Source organism: Nicotiana sylvestris, chromosome 1 (genome assembly GCF_000393655.2).
Source record: "Nicotiana sylvestris chromosome 1, ASM39365v2, whole genome shotgun sequence".
Taxonomy (NCBI): Eukaryota; Viridiplantae; Streptophyta; class Magnoliopsida; order Solanales; family Solanaceae; genus Nicotiana; species Nicotiana sylvestris.
This window is the reverse complement of record NC_091057.1, coordinates 106,348,842-106,372,996: the sequence shown is the minus strand read 5'-3', so window position 1 is coordinate 106,372,996 and position 24,155 is coordinate 106,348,842. Positions and strand designations below refer to the sequence as shown.

At 37.4% G+C, this 24,155-nt stretch overlaps 1 protein-coding gene across 2 annotated transcripts in view; it reads right to left on the bottom strand.

Annotated features, from left to right (window-relative positions):
• Positions 1 to 332: 332 nt before the first annotated feature.
• The window catches only part of LOC104226614 (uncharacterized), a 32,896-nt gene continuing 9,073 nt past the window's right edge, over positions 333 to 24,155 (bottom strand). Inside the window, exons 9-51 of one of the 2 annotated variants that reach the window (XM_009778642.2) lie at positions 22,744 to 22,881; positions 22,467 to 22,586; positions 22,136 to 22,386; positions 20,872 to 20,975; positions 19,007 to 19,101; positions 18,689 to 18,928; positions 18,244 to 18,447; positions 18,084 to 18,165; positions 17,919 to 17,986; positions 17,304 to 17,449; positions 16,980 to 17,088; positions 16,747 to 16,893; positions 16,593 to 16,640; positions 16,375 to 16,503; positions 16,045 to 16,284; positions 15,831 to 15,962; positions 15,653 to 15,738; positions 15,449 to 15,554; positions 15,239 to 15,334; positions 14,959 to 15,111; positions 13,550 to 13,732; positions 13,229 to 13,458; positions 12,988 to 13,120; positions 12,622 to 12,747; positions 11,597 to 11,641; positions 11,348 to 11,425; positions 11,150 to 11,266; positions 7,602 to 7,728; positions 7,430 to 7,530; positions 7,182 to 7,322; positions 5,947 to 6,030; positions 4,546 to 4,692; positions 4,337 to 4,462; positions 4,200 to 4,247; positions 3,963 to 4,109; positions 3,824 to 3,885; positions 3,279 to 3,432; positions 2,989 to 3,180; positions 2,803 to 2,907; positions 2,524 to 2,658; positions 2,036 to 2,272; positions 722 to 823; positions 333 to 639 (exon numbers count right to left, since the gene is read on the bottom strand). In XM_009778642.2, the coding sequence (XP_009776944.1) occupies positions 493 to 639; positions 722 to 823; positions 2,036 to 2,272; positions 2,524 to 2,658; positions 2,803 to 2,907; positions 2,989 to 3,180; positions 3,279 to 3,432; positions 3,824 to 3,885; positions 3,963 to 4,109; positions 4,200 to 4,247; positions 4,337 to 4,462; positions 4,546 to 4,692; positions 5,947 to 6,030; positions 7,182 to 7,322; positions 7,430 to 7,530; positions 7,602 to 7,728; positions 11,150 to 11,266; positions 11,348 to 11,425; positions 11,597 to 11,641; positions 12,622 to 12,747; positions 12,988 to 13,120; positions 13,229 to 13,458; positions 13,550 to 13,732; positions 14,959 to 15,111; positions 15,239 to 15,334; positions 15,449 to 15,554; positions 15,653 to 15,738; positions 15,831 to 15,962; positions 16,045 to 16,284; positions 16,375 to 16,503; positions 16,593 to 16,640; positions 16,747 to 16,893; positions 16,980 to 17,088; positions 17,304 to 17,449; positions 17,919 to 17,986; positions 18,084 to 18,165; positions 18,244 to 18,447; positions 18,689 to 18,928; positions 19,007 to 19,101; positions 20,872 to 20,975; positions 22,136 to 22,386; positions 22,467 to 22,586; positions 22,744 to 22,881 (5,661 nt within the window). In that variant the 3' untranslated portion in view covers positions 333 to 492. The remainder of the gene's footprint in view (positions 640 to 721; positions 824 to 2,035; positions 2,273 to 2,523; positions 2,659 to 2,802; positions 2,908 to 2,988; positions 3,181 to 3,278; positions 3,433 to 3,823; positions 3,886 to 3,962; positions 4,110 to 4,199; positions 4,248 to 4,336; positions 4,463 to 4,545; positions 4,693 to 5,946; positions 6,031 to 7,181; positions 7,323 to 7,429; positions 7,531 to 7,601; positions 7,729 to 11,149; positions 11,267 to 11,347; positions 11,426 to 11,596; positions 11,642 to 12,621; positions 12,748 to 12,987; positions 13,121 to 13,228; positions 13,459 to 13,549; positions 13,733 to 14,958; positions 15,112 to 15,238; positions 15,335 to 15,448; positions 15,555 to 15,652; positions 15,739 to 15,830; positions 15,963 to 16,044; positions 16,285 to 16,374; positions 16,504 to 16,592; positions 16,641 to 16,746; positions 16,894 to 16,979; positions 17,089 to 17,303; positions 17,450 to 17,918; positions 17,987 to 18,083; positions 18,166 to 18,243; positions 18,448 to 18,688; positions 18,929 to 19,006; positions 19,102 to 20,871; positions 20,976 to 22,135; positions 22,387 to 22,466; positions 22,587 to 22,743; positions 22,882 to 24,155) is intronic. The other variant, XM_009778643.2, reaches the window with a different exon arrangement.

Genomic DNA, 24,155 nt, shown 5'->3' with positions numbered 1-24,155 from the left:
AAAGAGATAAAGTGTAGGCTAGTATTAATCGATCTTTTTCTGTTTAAATTTTAACAAATGAGAAACAGGATTATAAAAAGAGAAGGGACGATAAAATAGAGAAGAGAACGGGAGTCCGAGACAAGAAAGAAAAGAATGAACAAAGATGATTGTAGAACGAGGGGACTTTTGGAAATGAAGGTGAGTGTCCTGACAAGGGGGTTTCTCACACAAGTATTGTTGATTGTGACTCACCCAACATAGTTCTTTTTAGCTCCACGCAACGGCTTAGATAAAAAACATTCTGGCAATCATGCAGCTGATAAAGAAAAAAGCAGAATCTAAAGAAGATCTAAAGTTTAAGTATCCATTATAACTAACAGTAGAATCAAGTTAATTCGCTACAACAGCACTAAAATTATTTAAGCCGGCACTCTATAAACAGGTCAAGAGGAGATGCAGCAAATTACAAATGGATAATACTACCAGGATACATAGATAAGAAAAATTCATCTAATGGATATCAGGTATTCCACCTGACACCACGCTCTCATCCACAGGTTTAGGGCCACCACATGATCTTGAGACAGACTCAAACAGTTTCTCTATCTCTGGAGCACATCTTGTAAATGGTCGACTCCAAAAGTTGTACCTAGGATTCTGTTGAACAAGAAGAAATACTGTGTTGAGAAGACACTAAAAGGAATGAAGGTTGCAAGAGCATAAATCAAACACCAATTACCTTTATAAGCTCAATGAACGTGATCAGGAGACCCCACGGATGAGGTCGATTCACAATCAGGCGTTCTAATAGGACTCTGGTTATCTGCTCTTGGATCATCTCCTGCTCCATTTACAGTAAATTCATGACTTAGAACGATCCAAAATATAACTAAACAAATCAAATTTCTAAGCAGTCTTGACACTCTGCATATAGTGGTCTCAACCTGCTAATAGCCGGTCCATATCATATACTCTTAGAAAACAAACATCTTCTCCGTTTCCAATATACACTACAACTTAATTTCCAATATACTAACCTAGTAAGAGGAAATTTTAACAGATCAAGACCTCAAACCAAAAATGAAGAATCTACAAATTGGACCAACGGTTGATATATGAGGTAATATCTTCATCAGGCCATATCATTGGCCTGTGAATTTAAAGAACATTCAGATAGGAGAAACAAAATTTGATGGTAATATTTTCCACGTTTTAAGAAACATAATACTATTACAGTTATAATCATTTAGCATTTCATAAAATTAATTACTCAATTCAATAAATATGGACGAGGTCAATAGACAAGGAATACAACCAATCAAACACACCATGAGAAACATTCTCCTGGAGTGCAATAATGCAGCCAATGAAGAAAAGCAGAAACAGAATAATGAAGCTTTCGTCCTTTTTTGGAAAGGGGGGAGGGAAGTCTTTAATGTCTGAGGATCTGGGAGAACTTGAACAACGGAGGCTTTCAGCTTTTTGCACCTGTTTAGCTCTTGCAGCTATATACATGTGTGTGTGTGTGTGTGTGTGTGCACGAGTACACGCATAAATATAACGCACACATACGCTCTCTCTGTCACATTTTATGTGACATTTTTACTATTTGGGGAATCAAATAGGTTTTTCTTTGACCACGATGTTTCAAACAATAGTTTAGATATTTTGATTAATTAACTATTGTAGCTTATGTTATTTTTTATGCAGTTCTCAAACATGTAAATTTTATTTCAGAAACTTAAAAATCTTGTCTAAATTCACACAAAAAAATTAGGTACCTTGACCTCTTACTCCGAACCCTGCCATATAAAATGTGGAGAGAGAGAGAGAGAGAGCATGCATAAATACTTCGACCTCTAACTCCAAACCTTGCCCTGTAAATATTGTGTGGGGGTGGGGGTGGGGGAGTGCGTGTTTGTATTTTGTGCACGTGTATAAATAAATACAGACCACCACCTAATAACGATGCACATCATCATAAAGCAAAAAAGATCAACAAGTGAAAACCACAAATATAAATTGGAACAGTAAATGACAAGTACTAGAGCACCTGATTTGATTCCGCAAATAGGTAGAGCAGAATAAAGGAGAAGTAATGTGTGTGATTGTTTGGGTATCGCAATTGATTAGCAACTGCATTCAAAAACAAGTAACGCCCCTCCGTGTCCAAGTCCATTATTAAAGTCTGGAAAATATCCAGAGCAGCACCAACCAAGAATACTGCAAATGGAACACTACTGGGCATCGACTGTGCATGAGGAGTTTTTGCCTGCAGCTGCTGGATAGCCTACAGCAACACACCAAAGGTAATAAGTACAGAGTAATGAAAATGCACAAAAGCAAAACATGCTATGCTGCTACAGAAGAAGAAAAGCTTAACAAAAAGTTAGTAAGCAAATCACACAAGCCTGCACTAAATGTAATGAGACAGCACCCAGTTTGACTTCTCTAGCACACAAATTCCTCCGGGGGAGAATATTTATTGAGTACCATAAAGGATAAGGACAAGGCAAGAAAGTAATTGAATCATGACTTTACCTGCATTCCAACATAGAGTACAAGGGAGTTGATAAGGGGTACATTGTAGCGCGTCCCAGCCTTGGCGGCTTCACTTGGAGAGAGCAGCAACTTCTGCTTCAATTCACTCAAAAATGGAGATCCCTGTTGCCTTGTCTGCAATCAATCAGGACAGTATAATATAAGATGAGCAGACAGGCAATATGTATATAATATCATTCATTCTCCTACTCCTCTCACCCACATGTCACACATGCCATGTACAATGAAGAAACAATTATTTGATTATGTTAGGATTACCTTCAGATATTCATCTACATCACCCTTGATCTGCTTTGCTTTAAGAGCTGCATCAACTTCAGAAAGAATGCGAGGGGATTGACTAATCTCTGCAAGTAGATCAATCTAGACAACCAAAAAAGAGTTCATTGAACAAACTTGAATCCGGTAAAGAAAATTTTGAATAAGATTCACAAGACTAATGACCTTTAAGTTGGGAGTTGATGGATCAGGAAGCCTCATGTTGCGAGGAAATGCACTTAAAATTATATTTCGCATTTGTATGCAGCTTGGAGGGATAACATCACAGAAGCTGAAATGGTAGTCACACAGAAACTCTGGAAAATCATGCAGGAGAACCAACAAAACCCTGAGAGTCCCTTTATACAGAAACTGGACCTAGCACATGAAAACAAGAACGTGAATTAATATATGGGGTTTAAGCAACAACGCACATCAGCAAAGATTAAAAAGCATAACATTTTTTTCAAACCAACCGGTTCTCCTAGCTCAGCATTCCTAAGAAAGGGCTCCATAAACTGGAAGAGGTCCACCAACAACCGCTGAAAATAAGGCCACCCCTTCTGAGCATTCCCAGCAAGAAGTTTCGGCATAAAACTTCGGTGACTTACAAGTTCAAGCCATGCAAAGCTGAAAGCAACTCATTAAGTTAGTCACTCATAAAAGCACACTATGTACCTTCTAGTAAATAGCACATCAATAGATCAATTAATCCTTCTACAACACACTCTGTATTTTCTTTGATGCAACAATTTATGTCAGAATAAAATCAACCCATACATTTGAAAAATATCCACTCAAACGAAATAAGATACCTATCCTCTAGAGAAGATGTTTAATACAGTATAATACACTCATCTATCTTGAGTATGCTACAATAAAATCCAGCATGGATGATAAGTTTATCAGGAAAAAGTAGCAGACTACCAAAACCTTCTTTTACAGAATCCATAGCTTTTCCTTCAAGAATAATCTACTTTTGAGTGGGAAAGTTACTCTACCACACAGGAGGTACCATTACCTGAATCCTGGAATTTTGAGGGGCTGAAGAGCATGGAAGGCATTGGCCAAAGCTGTTAAAACCTGAAAGGACCCAGTGGAAATCAGTTCTGTAACTGAAGGTCTAGGCATGAATATATACAGGGAAAATAGGAATTTACCTGAAAGTTTGCACCGTCAAAAACAGGGTCCAGGGAACAGAGATCCAATAGCCAATTAATGAAAAGCCTAAAATATGGTCTAGGATTAAATGTCATCTTTTTTTCCTCAGCATCTTTCTGGATGAATTTGACAGTGACAGCGAGAACCTGTCAAATAAAGCAAAGTGATGTAAGTCGAGAAACCAACAAGCAACAGTAAACTACTAAACTAGAGGAAATTTTAGATAATTTCCATACCTTTGGCAGCAGCAATAATTTACTAGATCCCTGATCCACAGGATAAAACTAGAAAAGAGACAGATATCAGTCAGGAAACAACTCCTATTCTAAGCTACTGGATGACATAAGAAAGTTCTACAGGTAAAAATACCAACCTTCAAAATTGAGAACACTAATTTGGCATATATATCAATTGCAAGGAACGATAGAGGTTGTGCTTGGTGAGATTGAGGGGTGGAACTCATAACCTCAGACGAAAGGCAATGCGAGACGGAAAGTTCCTGGATAATCATGTAATTAGCTTGCAATAAATGCTTAAACACTTGAACAATAGTGCTTGACTAATGGAATAGGTAAAAATCACCGTGAGTCTGCGGAAAAAACGATCTGAAGTTTCATCGCCTTTTAATAAGCCACTCTGGTGCAATTGCAGGATATAATGAGCATGAGTTGCATCATTCGCTCCCGGAATTTCACAAATACGGTACCATTCAGCAAACAGCATAGAGACCTACAAAAGTCAACGACACCGACAGCAACTTAAGGAAGAGCCAGGCAGTAAGAGATGATAAAATGCCAAGATGAAAACTAGCTCTTTTTCACGATATTGTACATGCGGGGGGGGGGGGGGGTTGCACAAGCCACAAAAGATGTTTTTCTAAACAGGACATTATGCTCCTTGATGTTTCTGTTCATGTCACAGAGAGTAGAGAACAGCATAAAATTAGAAGTGCACCAGCATTTGTTTAGGATTAGATTTCTCATAAACAGAGCTAGGTAAAATGTTGTACTCCCTCCGTTCCAATTTATGTGAACCTATTTGACTGGGCACCGAGTTTAAAAAAAATGAAGACTTTTGAAATTTGTGGTCCTAAACAAGTCAAAAAGGGGCTCAGAATATTTATGTGGTTATAAAAGCTTCTCATTAAAGGTAGAATTGGAAGTTTAAGCTAAATTATTTCCAAATTTAGAAAGGGGTCATTCTTTTGGAACAGACCAAAAAGGAAATAGGTTCACATACACCGGAACGGAGGGAGTAACTATTTAGCGTCCTATCAATTAAGATATGTTGCCTTCGGCTTTCCTCCTCTTTCTTTGTTGAAACTATGTTTCTGGGATCCCTCCAACAAACTAAGGGCATCAACCTTCCGAAAAAATGACGGTAATCTCCCTAAAAGGAAATCTCTTTCATGAATATTCATTATTTTAGTGATAGTACCCGACTAAAGTCCTAGGGACCTCCACTTTCATCCACACAAAAAAAATGAACCTCCCCAAGGCAATCCTTCTCCTGTCACACCATCCTATGAAGTAATACTCCTACCTAAACTTAATGCTGTACTGCAACTTTAGGATGTTCTAGATTTATAACACAATTCTCATATTGAATTCTCTGCCTGGTCAAACTAATACTACCAGATCAACTCTTGAACTCTCTGAAGAATCAAACTACAAGCATAACTTTGAGAAGGAGCAAGTAGTATGGGTAAATGAGAAGCAGGCAAGACAAGTGAAATCAAGCACCAACTCCAGCTAATCATTTACAATAGTTGTACTTGCACAAAAGAAGCATATTGCAAAAGATACCATAAAAGCATCATTTCACCTCCAAAAATAGGGATAGCTATTAATAAATAAAAACAGCATCGAACAAGAAATTAAGGTGGCTGGGACCTACTAACAATTTCTTCATTCCAATTTTAACTATACATCATTCTTAACCAATTGGGATAAAGCTGCAAACACATTAAATAGAAGGAAATACCTGCTCGCGAAAGCCTGCAGGATCCGGTTCAACAGATTCAGAAACACCATAATCTTCTCTGGTACCAGTAGCAGGCCCAGCAATCTGTTCAAGTATTGACGTGAAATCAAAACGTATGGGAGGCAGAGAAGGACATGCCTGTTTTATTTTTCAGTTATAGTCTACAAAACACAAATCATCCAGATCTAATTTTGAGTTCAAACTGTTGGTTGCACATTTGCTATAATCATTTAACTAACCTCATTCAACAGTTCTGCTATGCTAAGTCCTACTATTGACTACCCCTATAATATTCCCTCCATCCCAGCTTATGTGGTGGAATTTGACTAGGCAGTAGGCACAGAATTTAAGAAAGAAAATAAGACTTTTGAAATTTGTGTCGCTATAAATCATCTCATTAAGGTTAAATTGTTTCTATATAAGGAAGTATGACATTCTTTATGAGACAGACTAAAAAGGAAAGTACGACGCATAAATCAGGATAGGGGAAGTACATACTAGTACTTTATATAGTTTAATATACACCATATATTTCCTTATGGGATGAAGAGTTTTAAATGCATCTTGGCTACAGATTGCATTTAACACCAGCCATAAAATGATTTCCGAATTCAGATGGAAAAATAGAAGAGAAATATAAATTATGTAAGAAGTTAGATTTAGAATGATACAAAAATATCTCAAGATTGAAGAAGATAAAAAGCCTTAAACACCATGAGAATGTGTTCTGCAGATAAAGATAACCAAAATACCGTTTTATTGCTGGGGTTGTTTACAGATCTCTTCTGGACAGCTACTTTTTATTTGCAGAGTAAAGTTTAGTAAGATCTCAAACTAGATAGACAGAACAGCAGTCTTCACAAGTAAAAGACATAATTAAGTAAACAAGTGTTCTTTAAACGAAACGGTACACACAATTCAACATAGCACATGGCATGCACAGGTTGTTGGTTTGAGTTTCGCTACTATCCATCATTTTATTTCTTTGATAACCGATAAATCTCCGACAGCCAATTGGTGCCCAGTTCGAAACTAGGTGGATAACGGCTAACCATCACGAAAAAAATTATGTGCATGCACAGGTTGTTGCTTTGAGTCTCACTACTATCCATCAAAAAAATTCGTGTACTTGGTGCATGAAAAAGAATCTTGACTCGCACATCTGGGAATGTATTAAAGACATGATGAAGTGGTACCCACAACTCAATATTGTAAAAAAGGAAATTTTGAGAAACCTTTTTGTCTCTAGATTGTTTGTTGCTATCCTCCTTCCCAAAAGTAACACTAGACAGTGTAGCAGCATTAGCAGCAGCAGGGTTCTTAGCGATCTCCACTAGTTGTTGTAGAGACTCAGGAGACCCTGGTCTTGCTGCAATCTGCACCATGATAAAATATAGGTAATGACCTGATTCTGTATCAGAGCAGGGGAAACAAAGACAGTCTAAAAACGATAAGAGGAATAGAAAAGATAAAGGAACTGTACCTTAGCCAGCACTTCAACAAGGTTTTGTAGCTCCGATATGACTCTCGAATCACTTATCACCAGCGCTTGAATTAGAGATATAGCAAATTCAGTAGCAGACTCTGCATGTCAAACAAAAAAATTAGTGTTGTATATACTCAATTAAACATCAGTTGAAAGAGGAGGTACATACTGTTTCTGCCAGCATCAAGTAATTTAGCCATGTGCACATTATACTCAGCAAGGTTTAGCAGTTCACTCCGTATCAAACCAACCGTAATGTCTTTGTTGAACTTCCGCTCCTCTTCGGAGTAAATAACCTGCCAAAAGATAAATGTGGAGTCACTGACGATCAACAAAAGTCAGTTTCCTATCAACTAATTTTCTCTGCCCGTTCTATTAATGAAAGGGCCAGCAACCTGCATGAGTTTAAACTAAAAGACAACACCCTCGCCAACACTAACACTATGACATGACCAGTTGAGGAAGAAGACCCATACTAATTCTTTGAACTGTGGAACATGATATTTTAGTAAAGCATTGATCTCATAATTTTATAGCCCATTTCGAAGAAAAGTTTTCACATAGGATGTATTAGTTAAAACTCACTTTTAAAGAGCTGCATCCAATATTCGACATACTTTAGAGACCTCTTACTTTCTAGAAATTAAATTAACCTGCCTAGCCATTATTGACATCACACTGTCCATCGTACTCCAACTTCTAACAATTTCATAGGGTAAGAATAAGATATTTTGATGTGCCATGCATACCTTCAAATTTTATTATATATTTGTATTGCACTTTCAGACATGTAATATCACTTAATAAAGTAAAAGGGCCAAACTTCTGTGTCCACAGCCCATAGCAGCAGCAATAAGCCACAAAAAAAACAATTAGACTTATTGCTTTTTGTAGCAATAAACCACACAATAAACAATTATACTTGAAACTTCCTACATTCACCTCCAAAAAAACCACAATTAGAGTTAAAACCCTACGCTTGCTGCCCAAAATAAATAAATAAATAAATAAATAAATAAAATTGCACAGTTAAAATGGATCATTATCCAAAACCCATTCTAATATACTTTCTTTTTCTGGTGAATCCATTCTACTATATTATGATGATTGATTAGAGATTTCCAAGCTTAATTGTAGGAGTAGATAGATTCTAGAATATTTTCCTCCCGCTCCGTTCTCGTTTGGGCCCATGTGTCATATTGTCCACGCTCCAATTGGCAGTCTGGGCGTGTGAGGGAGTGTTAGAGTGGGTTAGAGTCACACATTGGTTGGGGAATCGATTGGTGGTCTCCTTATATGGACTTGGGCAATCCTCCCCCGTGAGCTAGCTTTTGGGGTTGAGTTCGGTCCAAGTGTCATATCTTCACCAAACACCATTCACGCTACGAACTTTGAGAAACTTGATCCTAGAGCTCTAAAATGTGTCTTTTGGGGTATTCTCCAATAAAAAAATGGTACAAATGCTATCATCCAGGAGATGCTTTGTCAGCTTGGATGTCACCTTTCGAGAATTTGAGCATATTTCAGCATTAAACCATCACCTCTTCAAGGGTAGAACTATAGAGAGAGAGAGATGATTCTCCCAAGTTCCGCTGTTGAAACCACTAGGGCCACTACCACTACCATTAGGGGAAGTGAAACAGGAGAAAGAATTCAGGGTGAGATTATTGAGCGTTTGGATAGGCCTGGTTTGAAAACTTACTAAACGAGAAATAAAGAAGTCATCATGCAATCTACTGAAACTGAACCTTCTTCTACCGGTGAGTTATCTACATTTCCTAATGAGTTAGATTTGCATATTGCTCGCAGAAAAAGAGTCAGATCTTGCACCAACAAACACCCTTTATCCGACTTTGTCTCATATTATTCTTTGTCTCCCTCGTATAGAGCCTTTGCTTGTCTATTTCTTCTATGTCTATTCCCGAGAATTGGAAGGAAACTTCTGCAGATTCTAAGCAAGCTACGATTGAAGAAACGAAGGCCTTCTCAAAAAATAAGACTTGGTCACTTGTCACTTCACCACCCGACAAGAAGTTGGTTGGCTGCAAAAGGGTCCTCACTGTGTAGCATAAAGTTGATGGCTCGATTGAAAGATTCAAAGCAACATTGGTGGCTAAAGAATTCACTCACACTTATGGAATGGATTATCAAGAGACATTCGCCCCAATTGCTAAGATGAACACTATTAGAATTCTTTTGTCCTGTGCGGTTAATCTTGATTGGGACTTGCAACGGTTTGATGTGAAGAATGCATGAGACTTAGAAGAAGAGATGTATGTGGAGATTCCTCCCAGATCTGATACTGCACAAAGCCAAGGAAAGGTATGCAGAGGGAAGAAATCCTTGTATGGACGGAAGCAATCCCCCCGAACTTGGTTTGACAAATTTTGAAAAGCAATGATCTCTTTCAACTACCAACAAAGTAATGTTGATCATACCCTCTTCATAGGACATCAAATAGGTAAACTCACTCTTCTTATAGTTTATGTTGATGGCATACTAATGACAGGAGATGACAAAGAGGAGATGTCCCGGTTGAAGAAGTATTTGGCACAGGAATTTCATATCAGGATCTAGGAAAATTGTAGTACTTCTTGAGAACTGAGGTTGCTAGACCGGAAGGAGGAATCTTTATTTCTTTTTTTGAAAAAGGAAGTATTTTTTGGATCTCTTGAAAGAACCAGCAGAATTGTCGGTTGAAAGCAATCACAGGTTACAAAGCGGAGTTGGAGAGATCATAGTTTGGTTTAAGGACTCATTTATACGGGTACCTGTAAACATGGTCACCTCGAAATAGAAGACTTTACTGGCGCAAATAGGGCTGGATATCTAGATGACAGAGGTGGATCCTCTGATTATTGTACACTCGTATGAGAAAACTTGGTTACTTGTAGAAGCAAGAAGCAAATTGTAGTTGCTAGATCAAGTACGGAGGAGAATATAGAGCTATGGTGTAGGTTGTCTATGAACTTTTGTGGTTACAAAAGCTACTAGAGGAATTGAGATTGTCCGAAAACAGGATAATTTCCTTGTTTTGTGATAACAAGGCAGCAATCGGTATAGCTTACAATCCAGCATGACCGAACAAAGCACGTTGAGGAAAAAGTTACAAGTGGCGTCTTAAGTTTGTTACATGTGTCATCAAAAAAAGCAGCAAGCTGATATGTTTACCAAAGGTCTCAACAAACGGACTTTTCATACATTGGTTTGCAAGTTGGGCATGTGCGACATCTTTGCACCAACTTGAGGGGGAGTGTTGAATGATTAGAGATTTCCTAGCTTATTTGTAGGAGTAGACTGATTCTAGGATATTTTCCTTCATTGTAATTGATTGTAATTGATTGTCATTCCTTATTTAGTCTTAGGATTCATTGTATAGGTACCTATTCTCAAGGGATTTAAAAATACACACATAAATACAAGAAGTCTTCTTCTTCTTGGAATCTTCATATTACAACTTCTAAAAGGAATAAAGAATATATCCTAAAACAACTGCAGTTTTAAACTACCAGTAGATTCGAACACCAGAATGAGATGGCATTTTTATATTGAGAAAACACAGCACAGCAGATGGAGAAACATGATAGCAAGAGAGTGCAAATATTCAAGTTGCATACAAACAGGAGTAAATGTGCTTTGGCATTAGTTAACAAACCAAACATACCGAGGAGACTACAATAAAAAAATAATATAAAGAAGATTGGATCTATTCCTTACCCAGCTAGTTAGCTCCTTAACAAAAAGCTTGCTAACATCACGGATTGAAGCCAGAATTGCAAGATGAGCACCAACATGTGCACTATTTGATGCATTTTCATACAATCCCTTGAAAGCCTGCAGAAAAGAAAGTTTTGAACTTTAGATATGAAATCATCAAGATCCAGAAATTCTTTCCATACAATTCAGAAGATTTACCTTCTGGGCCACTGCCAAGGCAGCCTCATCTCTACTAATACATTTGAGGATGACTGCTGGAACTTCAGCAATAAGCGCCTGCAAAGAAACAAGTAAACATATGGGAATTTTCCCACACAGATCTATTGAAACAAGTTTTTGCCAATAATACTTTCAACAAACAGACCACACGGAAAGATATTAAGTGCTAAAATCACCAATGTAACAACATTCTAGGTTTCTTCACAAAACAATGGCTGAGAGAGATACCTGAATTTCTGCCTCCTTAGCTTCTTCACTCACCAGGCTTTCAAGCTGCACAAGTACCAAATGCGATAATATTAGGTACAGTACACTAGCAAGAAATAAAAGGGAGAAGATATCTGCAAAAAAAAAAAACAAATCAGATGGACTAACATCAAGTACTGAATGAACCTAAAGTGACAAGAGAGAATTTAAGGGCAACTGTAAACCATGACAAAGAAACGCTAGTATGAAGTAGACACTTTTGATAAAGTACTCTCTTCAGGCTTACCCTGTTTTATACAATTTTTTGTATACTTCAGAACCCTCCTAGTACTAGTTTCACGGTAATACGTATGTACTATACCTGTCATAGAACGTATGGAAATTTTTATCCATCTGAAATTTACTGTTACTTCCTTCTTCCCAATTCGAAAAGAGAGAGAAGTAATCACAATCTTCAAACACAACTTGCCGTATAGTCACAGGAGCCATTTCCCCTCTTGGTATGTGCACAAAACGCCACTTAGATTCATGCAAACCCTAATTCTTCAATCCCTAACAAGCTACCAGAAAGCATAGTTACGCAAACTATTTTCTTTCATATGCATCGACGATCGTGACTCTGAAAACTTTAAAAGCATGACGCTTGGACAGGAAATGTTTGCATGTAAATATGCTTTCCTTTCAAACTATGTTAGCTGGCATAGTGTGAAAGTCAGATACAGGTGCGTTATCAGCAGCAAGTATCCGTAAGGAGCTCCTATTATCCACTGGAGTCATGTAAGACGCCGGTTCATCTTGACAAAATCGAGTAGTAAAGTCAACTAAACTATTGAACTTCGGTATCTCTAGGCAGGTTTGAAAGGATTAATAGAAAAATACATAAATAGCATTATGCACAACCAAGCTATCTGCATAAATCCAAACACAATACATATATCCCGACGATAGATTTCAGGAATTTGTAGGGAAACAAACACACCTCAGGCATCAAAGCAGCGTGTTTAAACTCTACATTCATCAGACTAACAGAGAGAAGGAAGAATAACCTTTTCAGAAATAATCTGGTACTTATCCAAAGCATCACCAGTTGTCAGCAATGGTTCCGAGATACTATTTCCAACACGTTCAGAGGCAGCTGTTGCATTTGATGGCTGTAAAGAAGCTCCCGAGTCCTGTAAGAGATGGTTAAAATTGTTGATCACATAAGTTGTTTCATGGCCAAAATGCCTATACAAAACAACCACTAATCCCAATCTAATGGGTTCGGCTATATGAATCTCCTCAATATCCATAGGATGCTTTTCATTCCAATTCGCGAGAAAAAGAACACTAGCCCATGGCGTACAGCCGTACACAGGAAAAGTCCAATTTTTCTCATCATGTTTTTGAAAAATTCACTTATTTTAACCAACCTTTGCAATGTTTGAAGGTTCCAGTGGATGCAATTCAGGAGCTGACACCGATGTGAATGGTTCAGCAATAGCCTCGGTTTCAAAATTGTTAGAAGCGGCACTATCACCCATCCCAAGATGGGGAGAAGATGCACTGAAATATGACAGGAGGAAAGAAACAAGAAATCCAAATCACCGTCAGTTGTGGAAGAATACCTAAAGACAAGTAGTTAGAACCCATTAACGTGCAAAGGGGAAAAACCTATTAAGCTGAGATGAAGTATCTATCTCATCTGATATTTCCAATGGCTGCGGAACAGCACTAATTCCTGCATTTACAACGCCAGACGAGTAAAGGCTGGGGTTCATTTGTCCACTTCCAGCCATATAAGCCCTGGAGACACCACCGCTGCCAGAAGAAGTAGATGGACCAGCAGGAACAGCGTTTGGGCTTTGGCTTGATTGATTTTGCCAAGGTAAGCGGACAAAATCCTGTGAGCGACAAAGTCGAAAGTGATTCAAAATTCTGTGTTTCCATGTTGATCAGTCAACTCTTACAGAGGAAGAAACAGAAAGCAAGTACCTCATAAACTCGTTGCTGAGAATGGGATAAGCGGCCAGGTTTAGGGCGAAGAGCTTCTGGTAAACCACCCATATGTCCTTGTGTATAAAGGCTTGCATCAAAAAATGTCGGACCAACACCCTCTCTGTGCTTCCTTCTAATGGCTAGCTGTTGAGCTATTTCTCCATCAATCGTCTGTATAGCCTGCACATGCATTATCCCAGACAGAAACAAGACATGGAAAACGGGTAAGAGTAGATTAATCAACTTAGACCCAGCAAAAGCACAATCAGATTTTCATACTATATCCACCAGGACACTACTAGCAACGTAAATGCATGGGTAGTACAGATTAGACTGGCAGCAGGTTTTCAAAAAGCATAGCTACTTGCATGAGCTTATGACCAGAAGTCCTGTCAAATCTAGATTCGTAATCAAGATTATCATTACATTTCATATCAAAAAGGACCTTTTTGAATGCTTAGAAGAATACAATAGATAGACAAGCAAGTTGCATTAAGTTCCCTTGACACAGAAAAATGCTAGCTTTCAATCAAAATCATATATCACATGGTGTTGATACTTTCCTTTTATCAAGGGTGTCGATATTAACAACCAAAACATCAAAACATTAAACACGCGAGTGAATAACATATTAAATCAAAAGCATCAGAATAATTACAATTATAGCTCGAACTGCTTGAAAACAAGTGAAAAGCAAGTAGCAAAACAAACCAGAGATCAACTAGTTTAGCATGTAATATTTTGGACACATGTTTGAGAATGTATATAATTCTTCTCATGTGTATGCAAAGCTAATAAATTTGAATGTACTAGCATTATGTTGGATTAAAGTTCAGAAACCACTGCCAAGCATCTAAATCTGCTCTTCGCAATATTTTTATATTAGCAGCTGCTCATCTCCAGCAGATAACGACATCAATTGAAACAACTATGACAACTCCACCTGCGTGAGCTTGTGCACATTGTCATTTGTCAGTCTCAAGTCCGGATAAAGAAGAGGGTTGTGGCATGTTAAGAGCCAGTGTAGAACTAATTAATTTGAAAGCACTTCATAATATTTGAACGTAAACATTCAGCATCTTAATTAATCTTGCAATTAAGGCCAAAACACCATATGATTTAAAACAACTCCAACCTATATCGGCTATACCCCATGTTCTCCAAATGAAAGGAACAATCAATAACTGACATCATCCACTAGCCCAATGTGTGAGACGCTGGATCCACAAAAGCAACTGAAGTCCAATGACATGAACCAAATTGCAAAGGACACGAACTTACTGAATGTTAGAAATGACACAACAAAAATTACCTACCTCTAGGATTATAACAAGACAGAGAATGCAGAGTCGTGCATGACATCATGAATCAAACTCCTAGAACACAAGTCGGATTCAGAAATATACCTTATCTGTTGCTGCTTGTTCAATCATTGCACAGCCAAGATCGAGATTGTCATTAGTAACAAGCTGAACAGCTTGTTCAAGGAGCTCACTTGCAATACCCAATCCCTGAAGTAAAGTACGAAGCTGGCCCGATATTGAACCACGTAAAGGTTCCTGAAACCAAAAGAATTCACTCAATAACAAAGTCGAAAGAGATTAGGAAATTCCAGAGCATCAAGATATCTTCAGAAAGATATAATGCCTTAATCACACTACGAATAGTAAAAATGTATTCCTCTACCTTGCATGTCACATGAGCGAGACTTCCTGACAAACTGGCAACCATCAAATGTGCAGCATTACATATGCGGGTCTCATCCGATTCCATGGCATAGTCCTGCCATATGTGTACTTAATCAGGTGCGAAAACATTTCACCTTTTCTTTTCATTCTTTCTTTTTTTTCAAAGGGGGTGTCAAAATTATGCAGGGGATGTGTCAGAAGAAAAAACCTTTAAAACAAGCTCCTTTGTCGTCTGAGTTGCTATAGAAACACTGCGCTGCACAATGCTGGACACAATCTCTTTGATAGCTCTATCCATAGCAATGGGAAGTACACTGCAGAAAGGAATCACATTATAGAGGATTACAATACAATTGGCAAGTAATGAACCCAAACCCTTGCAACAAGCCAACTGCTATTTACAGCTTCGAACCTCTGAAAATGCAACTGCAGGCCCAGAGCATGAAGCTTAGGATTGACAACAAATTGCTGCTCAATATTAGATGCAGGTGCAGGAAGCTATAAGAAAACAATTATAAGTTAGAAAAAGTTATCCAATAACCATTACCAACAAAACTTGTCAAATGGTAACACTATTACTGTCAACAAACCTGACTAACAGAAAAAGGTGATTGCCCTTGTAAAAGACCTTGAGCAGAAGGAAGCTGATCAGACAGCCCAAGCACTGCTAGCTTCTCATCCTCCGTCATTGGAGCAGATGGAATATGAAGAGGAGCAGCATACTGAATCCACCGCATTATTAGTTCATTAAATTAACATACATAAAAGCCATTATGATACAACAAAACCAGAAAAAGCCCAAACCTGAGTTAAAATACGCGAAGGGCCACTAGGATGAGAAGGACTGGGAACCTCAAGTGGTAGTTCAACCTGGTTTAGTGAAGATATAATGCCAGATTTGACATCACCCACGATAGGTGGTTGGGAAGATCCAACATCCTTGTTTGAGAAGTCAGGATTTCCTTCCACTTCTCTCACCCTGTCCTTGAGAAGAGAAGTTGGAACTACCTCTTTTAGATCCACACCAAGATTTTTGAACAGGACCTAAAAGAAGAATAAATAGGTAATACTGTTTGAAGTAACAGTTAAAAAAGATCACAAACCACAACTAAAACCTTAATTGTAAACACAAACCTCAATGTCAAACTTGAGATTCATTTTAAGATTTGGCATTGCGTAAATCTCAGCAAGTAACCCAAGAATACCCATGGTCCAAGGGTTAGGCGGTTGGTATGCTAGACTGCTTTGGCATGGTTCCAGAACCTGCAGCTCACAACACAAATTGAATGTCAAAAAAAAAGGGGGGAAAGCGAGGAGGGAGAGAGAAGGAAAAAAAGTTAAGTAGGACCAACCTTCGAAGTAAAAGGAATAACTGCAATCATCAAACCTTTTTCATACGCCTGCGCAAGAGAGAAAATAAATAAATAAATAATCATGAGATTAAGATACACCAAGTCAACAACCTGAACACCTAGAAGAGAACAATATTCACTAAGAAGCAACAACCTCTATAATCAAAGACTTTGGATCAATCTCCCGCGCCCTCAAGACTTGATTCCTTCCAATTGTAATTTTCCCTAGCCAGCTTCCAAGGTTTTTCAGCAAAGAACGCTCTTCTGAACTTGATTTTATCAATTCTGACCCTAAAAGAACCTGAAAGAAACCCAAAACCAGATATGAAGCAAATGAACAATACTTTACCAGCACCGTCTTGAGTAATGAACTGTAGTTATATGAACCTTGCAATTCTCGTAGGTTGCTTGGACAATCTCCTTGTACAAAGCTTTTGAAGTTACTTTATCTAGGAACTTCAGGTACAAATCATGAAAATTTGGCTCAATGCTCGCTCTGTCAGTGAATCAGAAATAGCATAAAAGCACCAAAGTTAGGGAAAAAGAAGGTGCAAATTCGAAGTTACAAATAAAATCAGCCCCCTATAATGATCTTTTTTATCATAAAATAAATACATTAAACACAAGAAATATATTGTACACTAACCTTTTCATCACCATAACAGAGCAAACCACGGTACACTAAACACAAGAATTATAGCGTAAACTCACCTTTTCATCACCATATACTGAGCAAACCACGGGTAGTACTGCTCTTCCAAAATTCCAGTAAACTCTTTCGCTTTGGCTTCAATATTTGCCGCAGATAAGTTATTGATAATAAATGATATCTTATCCTGAATTTCTGATGCAGGAGCCTGCGAAAATAATGAGACCACCCTTAAAATATTTGACGGATGATATTAAAAGGACTTATCAGTCCCTTCACCAACTTAACCATGCCATCTGTCATCCAAAAGGCTAGCCAATATCTAGACACTACTACCAAACATCCTAATGTGTTGCAAGGAAAAACTTGTTAATTCCGTTGAAATTACCAAGGAGAAAAATACATCAGGATTTTGCGTGTCTTGAGCAAAGTAGAAAACAAAAAAAAAACATAGCCTAGAAGACTAAGTGAAAGTAGAGAGGAAAAGCAAACTAAGGAAAAATGATATCAGTAAAACAGATAGACAACTGACAGCCATTTAATAGAGACATGCTCACAATAGAGCAACACATATTTAGACGCAATAACATGGACATTAACCTATCTAAAACATGTTGATGAAGGAATTGACACTAACATGCATGCAAGATCACCATACAGATGACAAACAAGAGTACCTCTATGGGTGTTTCTCTTCTCTCTGCAGCAGCAACAAGTGTTTCAATATTCAACGCAGAACCAAATCCTGTCACAAATCAGTGTCACATCCATCAGCACCTCTGTCTACAGCAGTAGCAGGGAAGAAAAGTCAAAAATGAATCTAGGATTAGACAGTTTATTACTTGCTGAGGTAATGGCCCGAGATGGACGAAGAAAACCAGGAGAAGAAGTGAGTACTGCTGAAGCACTGACTGAACCCTGTGGCTACAATTCAGCATGAAAAGACACTCATAACCTGATCATAATATGGCCAAAGACGCCATACACAAGCTCATTGTATACCTTCTGAATGCCAGCCGTATCACTTGAAGGAACAGCGGCAGGTTGCACTGCAGATGATAAAGCCGGCTTCAAGTAGCTGGAGAGAACAGCAGAGGGTTTTCTCTCATCTAAGGAACTTTGCTGTCTCTGAGGAAGCTGGTTTGAAGAGGATCCCTGCATACTTTGCTGCAAGCTACCCTGTCCAACCACGGGAAATGTTGAACCCTGACCGGAAAAAAAAAAGTTGAATGTCATCAATTATTTGACTAACCAAAGGTCATAAAAGTACTCTGTGTGAAACAACTCCCATAAAACCAAAGCAACAAAAACTTATCCAAGCACGAGATATTCTTTATACACGCCACATTATATACTCAGGCGGGAATCCCAAAGAAATTAAGCAATATATCCTTTCTAAAAACCATTTTAAATGAAGAATAATAATCAGACCAGAAGAATGACTTACCTCGGCATTCATTGGGGAAGATGTTATAGGACCATGGAATTGATCAGCAGCGGGACTGTGGGCTACCTCTGATTCAGAATGTGCCAGTGATATCCTAGCAAGCGCCCGTTCAATGAACGCAACAAGCTCCGAATGAGTTGCCCGGAGATGAGAAATTTGCAAGATATGGTTGCAGTATTGTGGCCATTCAATCAGACGGTCAACAAACTGTTCAAGTGCCATAATCCCAAAAACAAACATCTGCATGAAGAGAAGCCTTTTAAGTAAATATGAAACCAGATATAGTATTTAAGAAAAGTGTAATCACTGAAAATAAACCTTTGAATCAGCAGGCTTGCGCAACGCATCCAAGACAGCTCGCAAGGCAATACCAAGTGCAAGATGAGTTACCAGCTGATTCTTAATAAGTGATCCTGCAAAGGCAAATATTGGAAAAGGGGAAAGAAATTTAGGCAAATATTGGAAAAGGGGAAAGAAATTTAAACAAGTTTCAGATATAAACTTCTTGAACTTTAAAGTTAATTAATGTTTTAAAATTATTTTTGCGCACAATTAAAAGAAATAAGCAAAGTAAGCACTAGTGTAGGACGGATAGAAAGACAATTTTAAGCCATGTTCATTGAAATTAAAAGCAGGAAGTTCAGGAAAAATTTGGGGACTTCAAACATTATGGAGAGACCTATAGGTGAAGGTAGTTAGCTAAAAGAAATTGGGCCAGCTTATAAGTACTAGTAGTACAGCTAAACTAGTGAACAGTTCCACCATTAACAGTGTTTACCAGTAATATTGATCCCATCCTTTTGTAAATGTTAAACTAAATTTCTGAAGCTGTTGCTGGGGCCACCCTGAAATCCTAATTCCATTTATTCATCAATCCTATACTAAAAAGCAGTTTGATTGGGGCCACCATCTATAATCGTAATTTTTCAACGGCATATAAAAGAGAATAAAATCATGCAGTTCAATTATAGAGAAATTATTACAAGGACTCCTGGCTTGAGTGCCAGTAAATCATATTTTTATTCAATGCCAAAGTCACTGTGGTAAGTTAAAATGATTCAATAATTTTGCTCATTTATTTTTTTGATAAGGTAAATTGTATTAATCAAAAGGGAGAGAACTCCCGTATACAAGAAGTATACCAAAAAGTAGAGAATTTACATCAGAACATGATTCTTTACAAAAGACGCCTAATCTTCTATACAAATAGGGGCTATATGAGTGCACCAAAAAGCGATCAAAGATAAAAGACTATTCTTAACATGTGAAAAAGAAGATTCAATCCCCTCAAAAGCTCTCCTATTTCTCTCCCCCAAACTATCCTTGCTCATTTATAAATAATCTAGAATGAGAATTACTTTGATATCAGAGAAACCACATTGTGAAGTCAAAGTTAAAGCTACTCTATCAAGTTTAGCAATGATAATTGCCTCCTTTTCATATGTTTGCAGTATTTCATTCGGGATACTATCAGCTCTTTGTTTCAATATATGATGTCCAGTCATCTTATGACTTAAAAGAGTAACATCTAATTAAGTTACCATAAAAGAATTGCTACAGATTTAAGGTGACCTTGACCAGTGCTCTTCTTCTCTTGTGTATAATAATATATAGAGAACCGAGTCAAACCCAACAGTTCTGCAGTCTGATGAGCATGAAACCAGACACTGACATATGTTTACCTCTATTGATAAACAATTCCCAGGTCCACGCAACCTCTGACTATGACCAAGTTAGTTAATATGAGAAATTGACCATGGAGATCGAATTCCTACAGTTAAATAGTCCAATTTTTTAATTCCTCCTCCTGCATATGCTATTAAAATATCATCTTATTGCTATTAGCTGCAAAGAGCCCATTGGCTACAAATGCCTAACACCTTCATATGTCAAATACTTGAAAAGTGAAGGATAAGGATACTCAGTGCAATCTAGAATGCAAAGATAACCCATCAAAGGACATAAGGGAAACTAACATGTTTAAGAAGTTATAGAGGAATGTTAACTGTCCAGAATTAATTAAATAACTGAAAAGGATTTGTCAGAAAAATGCAAATTCTATCTATGTGACCAGCACACTTAAAATTAGAGAAAAACACCTCAAAGTTGAGCAAAATTTATGACAATGTAACTGAAAATTGTAGAAGATAAGCAGTTGAAAGATTAATCTCTCAGAAACTCACCAAATAGAACAGCAGCTATTTTGAGCTGCCTTTCTGGGTACTTGGAGAAAAATTTGTATTCTTCAAACAGATTAGCAATCATGCACTCGAAAATTGCTTGCTCCCTGCAAATTTCAAATATCACTTCAATATCTAATAACATGGCAAAATACTAACGAAACATGATTATAGGCTAGAACACTGCAGTGGGACTAACTAAAGAGAATTCGCAACTAATTGATATAACCAATCAAAATTCTCTTCTGCAAATATCTATGTTTAAGATAAGAATTTGCATTTAGGACGGAAACCCCCAGGTATTTTGAGCATATCAAACCAAGCTTATAGAGAAAAGTGGAAGAAATATAGGACTTCCCACTTCACCCGACAATAATGAGCTTTCATAATACATTAAGTTACTCGGTTGAATCCGAATTCTTAAATCATTACCACATGTTTGGCACGACCTCACCCTCAGACCAACGCATTAGAGAAATAGAAAAGAAGAAAAACACACAAATGAGAAGAATAACGAATATTAAGTAACAGTTACATGGATTTTAAGAGCATAAAGAGAGCAATGCCAAAGGAGCAGCAACCATAATTCTGTAAGGGGTCGTTTGGTAGAGTGTATAAGAATAATGCTGAATATGGTGTATTAGTAATGCAGGGATTAGTAATGCATGTGTTAGTAATGCAAGCATTAGTTATGCAGAGATTATTTTTTATACATTGTTTGGTGTGGTGTATTAAAAACTAAAATGCATTGCATAATTTTAAAAAAAATAGTTGTTTACAAAAATACCCTCTATATTCTTTAGTTTTAAGGGACTTTAAGGACAATTTGGTCTTTAGACATACTAATGCATGCATTGATAGCCTTGGTATTACTAATACCATGGTTTTGCTATGCATTAGCTATAAACATGATAATACCAAATAGGATGTATAACTAATGCTTGTATTAGTTATACATAAGTTGAAAAAGTGTACCAAACAAGGTATTACTAATACACAAAACTAATGCAAGCATATTTTGTGTTATGCACTCTACCAAACAACCTCTAAGAACCAAACAACAACAACAAACCCAGTATGTTCCCAACAGGTGGGGTCTGGAGAGGCTGTACGCAGGCTTTACCCCTACCTAATGCAGGTAGAGAGGTTGTTTCCAATAGACCCTCGGCCTAAGAACAAAAGAAGTGAAAAAGAAAAGAAATAATGACTTGCTTCCTTGTGCAGGGTATTTAAACAAATCATAAAAATGGATTCTTGTAAAATTGACCTTTTTTCAGTCGATTCTTTGAAACGAGCAAGCATTTGAACTGTTGCATCATTAGTCAGCTGACCAGAGAACATTTGATGGAAGTATATGTTTGCTTCCGCTTCAATATCATCAGAACCATCAGAAGTGGATGAATCAGCACCACCAACACTCTTAAGCCTTGAATTAGCATCCATGTATGTTATGTGCAACTTGTCCAGCTCCTCCGATAAGTGGCGTGAAGAAACTAGACCAGAATGAGACTTAAGTACCTGAAAATAAAGATCCCAGATGAGCAAAAATGAAATTTAAAGTGCATGCCATCTAAAACTAATCAATCTTAAAAGTGAACCTTTAAAAAGGTTGAAGAAGTTTCTGAATAAATAGTCCAAAGAGCATTGGGAGGATCAAAGCGGTTGGAAGCAACATCTTGAGCAGCGAGATGTACCTCCCTCAAGAACTTAAGGCATTCCTGAAAATAGCATATAGAGCTAAGCATAACGCTTTTAACACAGGCCACAGCAGAGTGAAATTTTCTCCAACATAAAGACAGACAAGGCAGAGGGATGTTAAGAACAGCAAAAATGTGGAACAACCTTTCAAATTTATGGATTGTGGATGAAACACACCTCATAGAAGATATCTTTAAATGTGCTTAAGTTATTGCTTAACCATTTCTCCAAATCCACGAGTTCTTTGCGGGAAGCAAGGGCAGCAAGTCTGATGCCGAAAGCATAAGGAATCATATCCAGTACCGATGATAGAATCTGCAACACACAGAAATCATGAGTCCACATACTGGAAGAATGAGGAAGGGCATGATATGCAAAACAACGGGAAATTGTACATGAGCAGATCAATTTATAATTCAATCAATGACCGGGTATGGTCAAAGAAAGGCGTTGAACAAGTAAAAGAACAGAAGATCTTAATGATACCCATTCCAGAAACAAGCTAATCTAGAATGGACGTAGAGGAATCAACCATGAAACAAAAACATACTTCAATTTCTTCGAACAATGAACCTACAAATATCATTCAACCATTACGCCAGCAATATAAGTCCTTTTTTTTGTGGTGTGTGTGTGTGTGGAGGGGGGGGGGTGCTAGCATACTAGAATCATCTAGAAGAATTAAGCTGCAAGCAGGGTTTTTTAAAGCGAAAAGTGCAAAAGCGGACGCTTTGTCAAAATGAAGCACACAATGAACTGAAACTAAGATACCCCTTACATGTATGGATTTGGTACTTATTAAAGTGCATTAAAATAACTATTTTAGTATCCAATATACAACAATGACATCATTAATCCAACTCCTTATAGTAAAAACATTAGAATATAATTTTAACAAGACCGTCAAATAAAACAAATTTTTCATTTTAAATTAACCAACCATAAAAAGGGATCATTTGCAGCAATAGATTTCATATTAAATAATTTTAGGAAGTGTACTAATAGAGTAGAAGAGAGAGAAAACGAAATTAGGAGTAGCAGGAATAAGAGAACTTGCATAATGGAAGAAAAAGGAAGTCATTTCTTTGAAAAGGGAAAGAAAAGAGTAAATCAAAAGTAAAAAGGAAATACAGGTGGTTCTAGAAAAGGCATTACAAAATCTAGAAGACAAAGATACGGACAATAAAGAGAGCATTTTAGTATACGTGCAGATAAAGTCAATATTTAAAATAGCCCAATGTCACTTTCCCCTTCTTTTTCTCTTTTACTTTTTCATCTTTTAAATTGAGATTCAAAGGAAGTGACCACTTCTCATTGGAATCACTTTGTGTCTCACTGTCTGTGAAGTGCATGGCTTCATCCACTAACCGATGACAACTTGCTTCGCATTGCTTCATCTCTTAAACAATTAACACTGACTGCAACAAATAACTATGCAAGAAAACCATTTTTACCATATTACTATAAGCAAGCTAGCTATATCAATGAAGCATATAACACCCGAACATTAACACATTAGAAGTCTTCCTATCCAACGATTACTGGTTACAAACTCAAGTGATAATGTTCAAGACTGAATACAACAATGG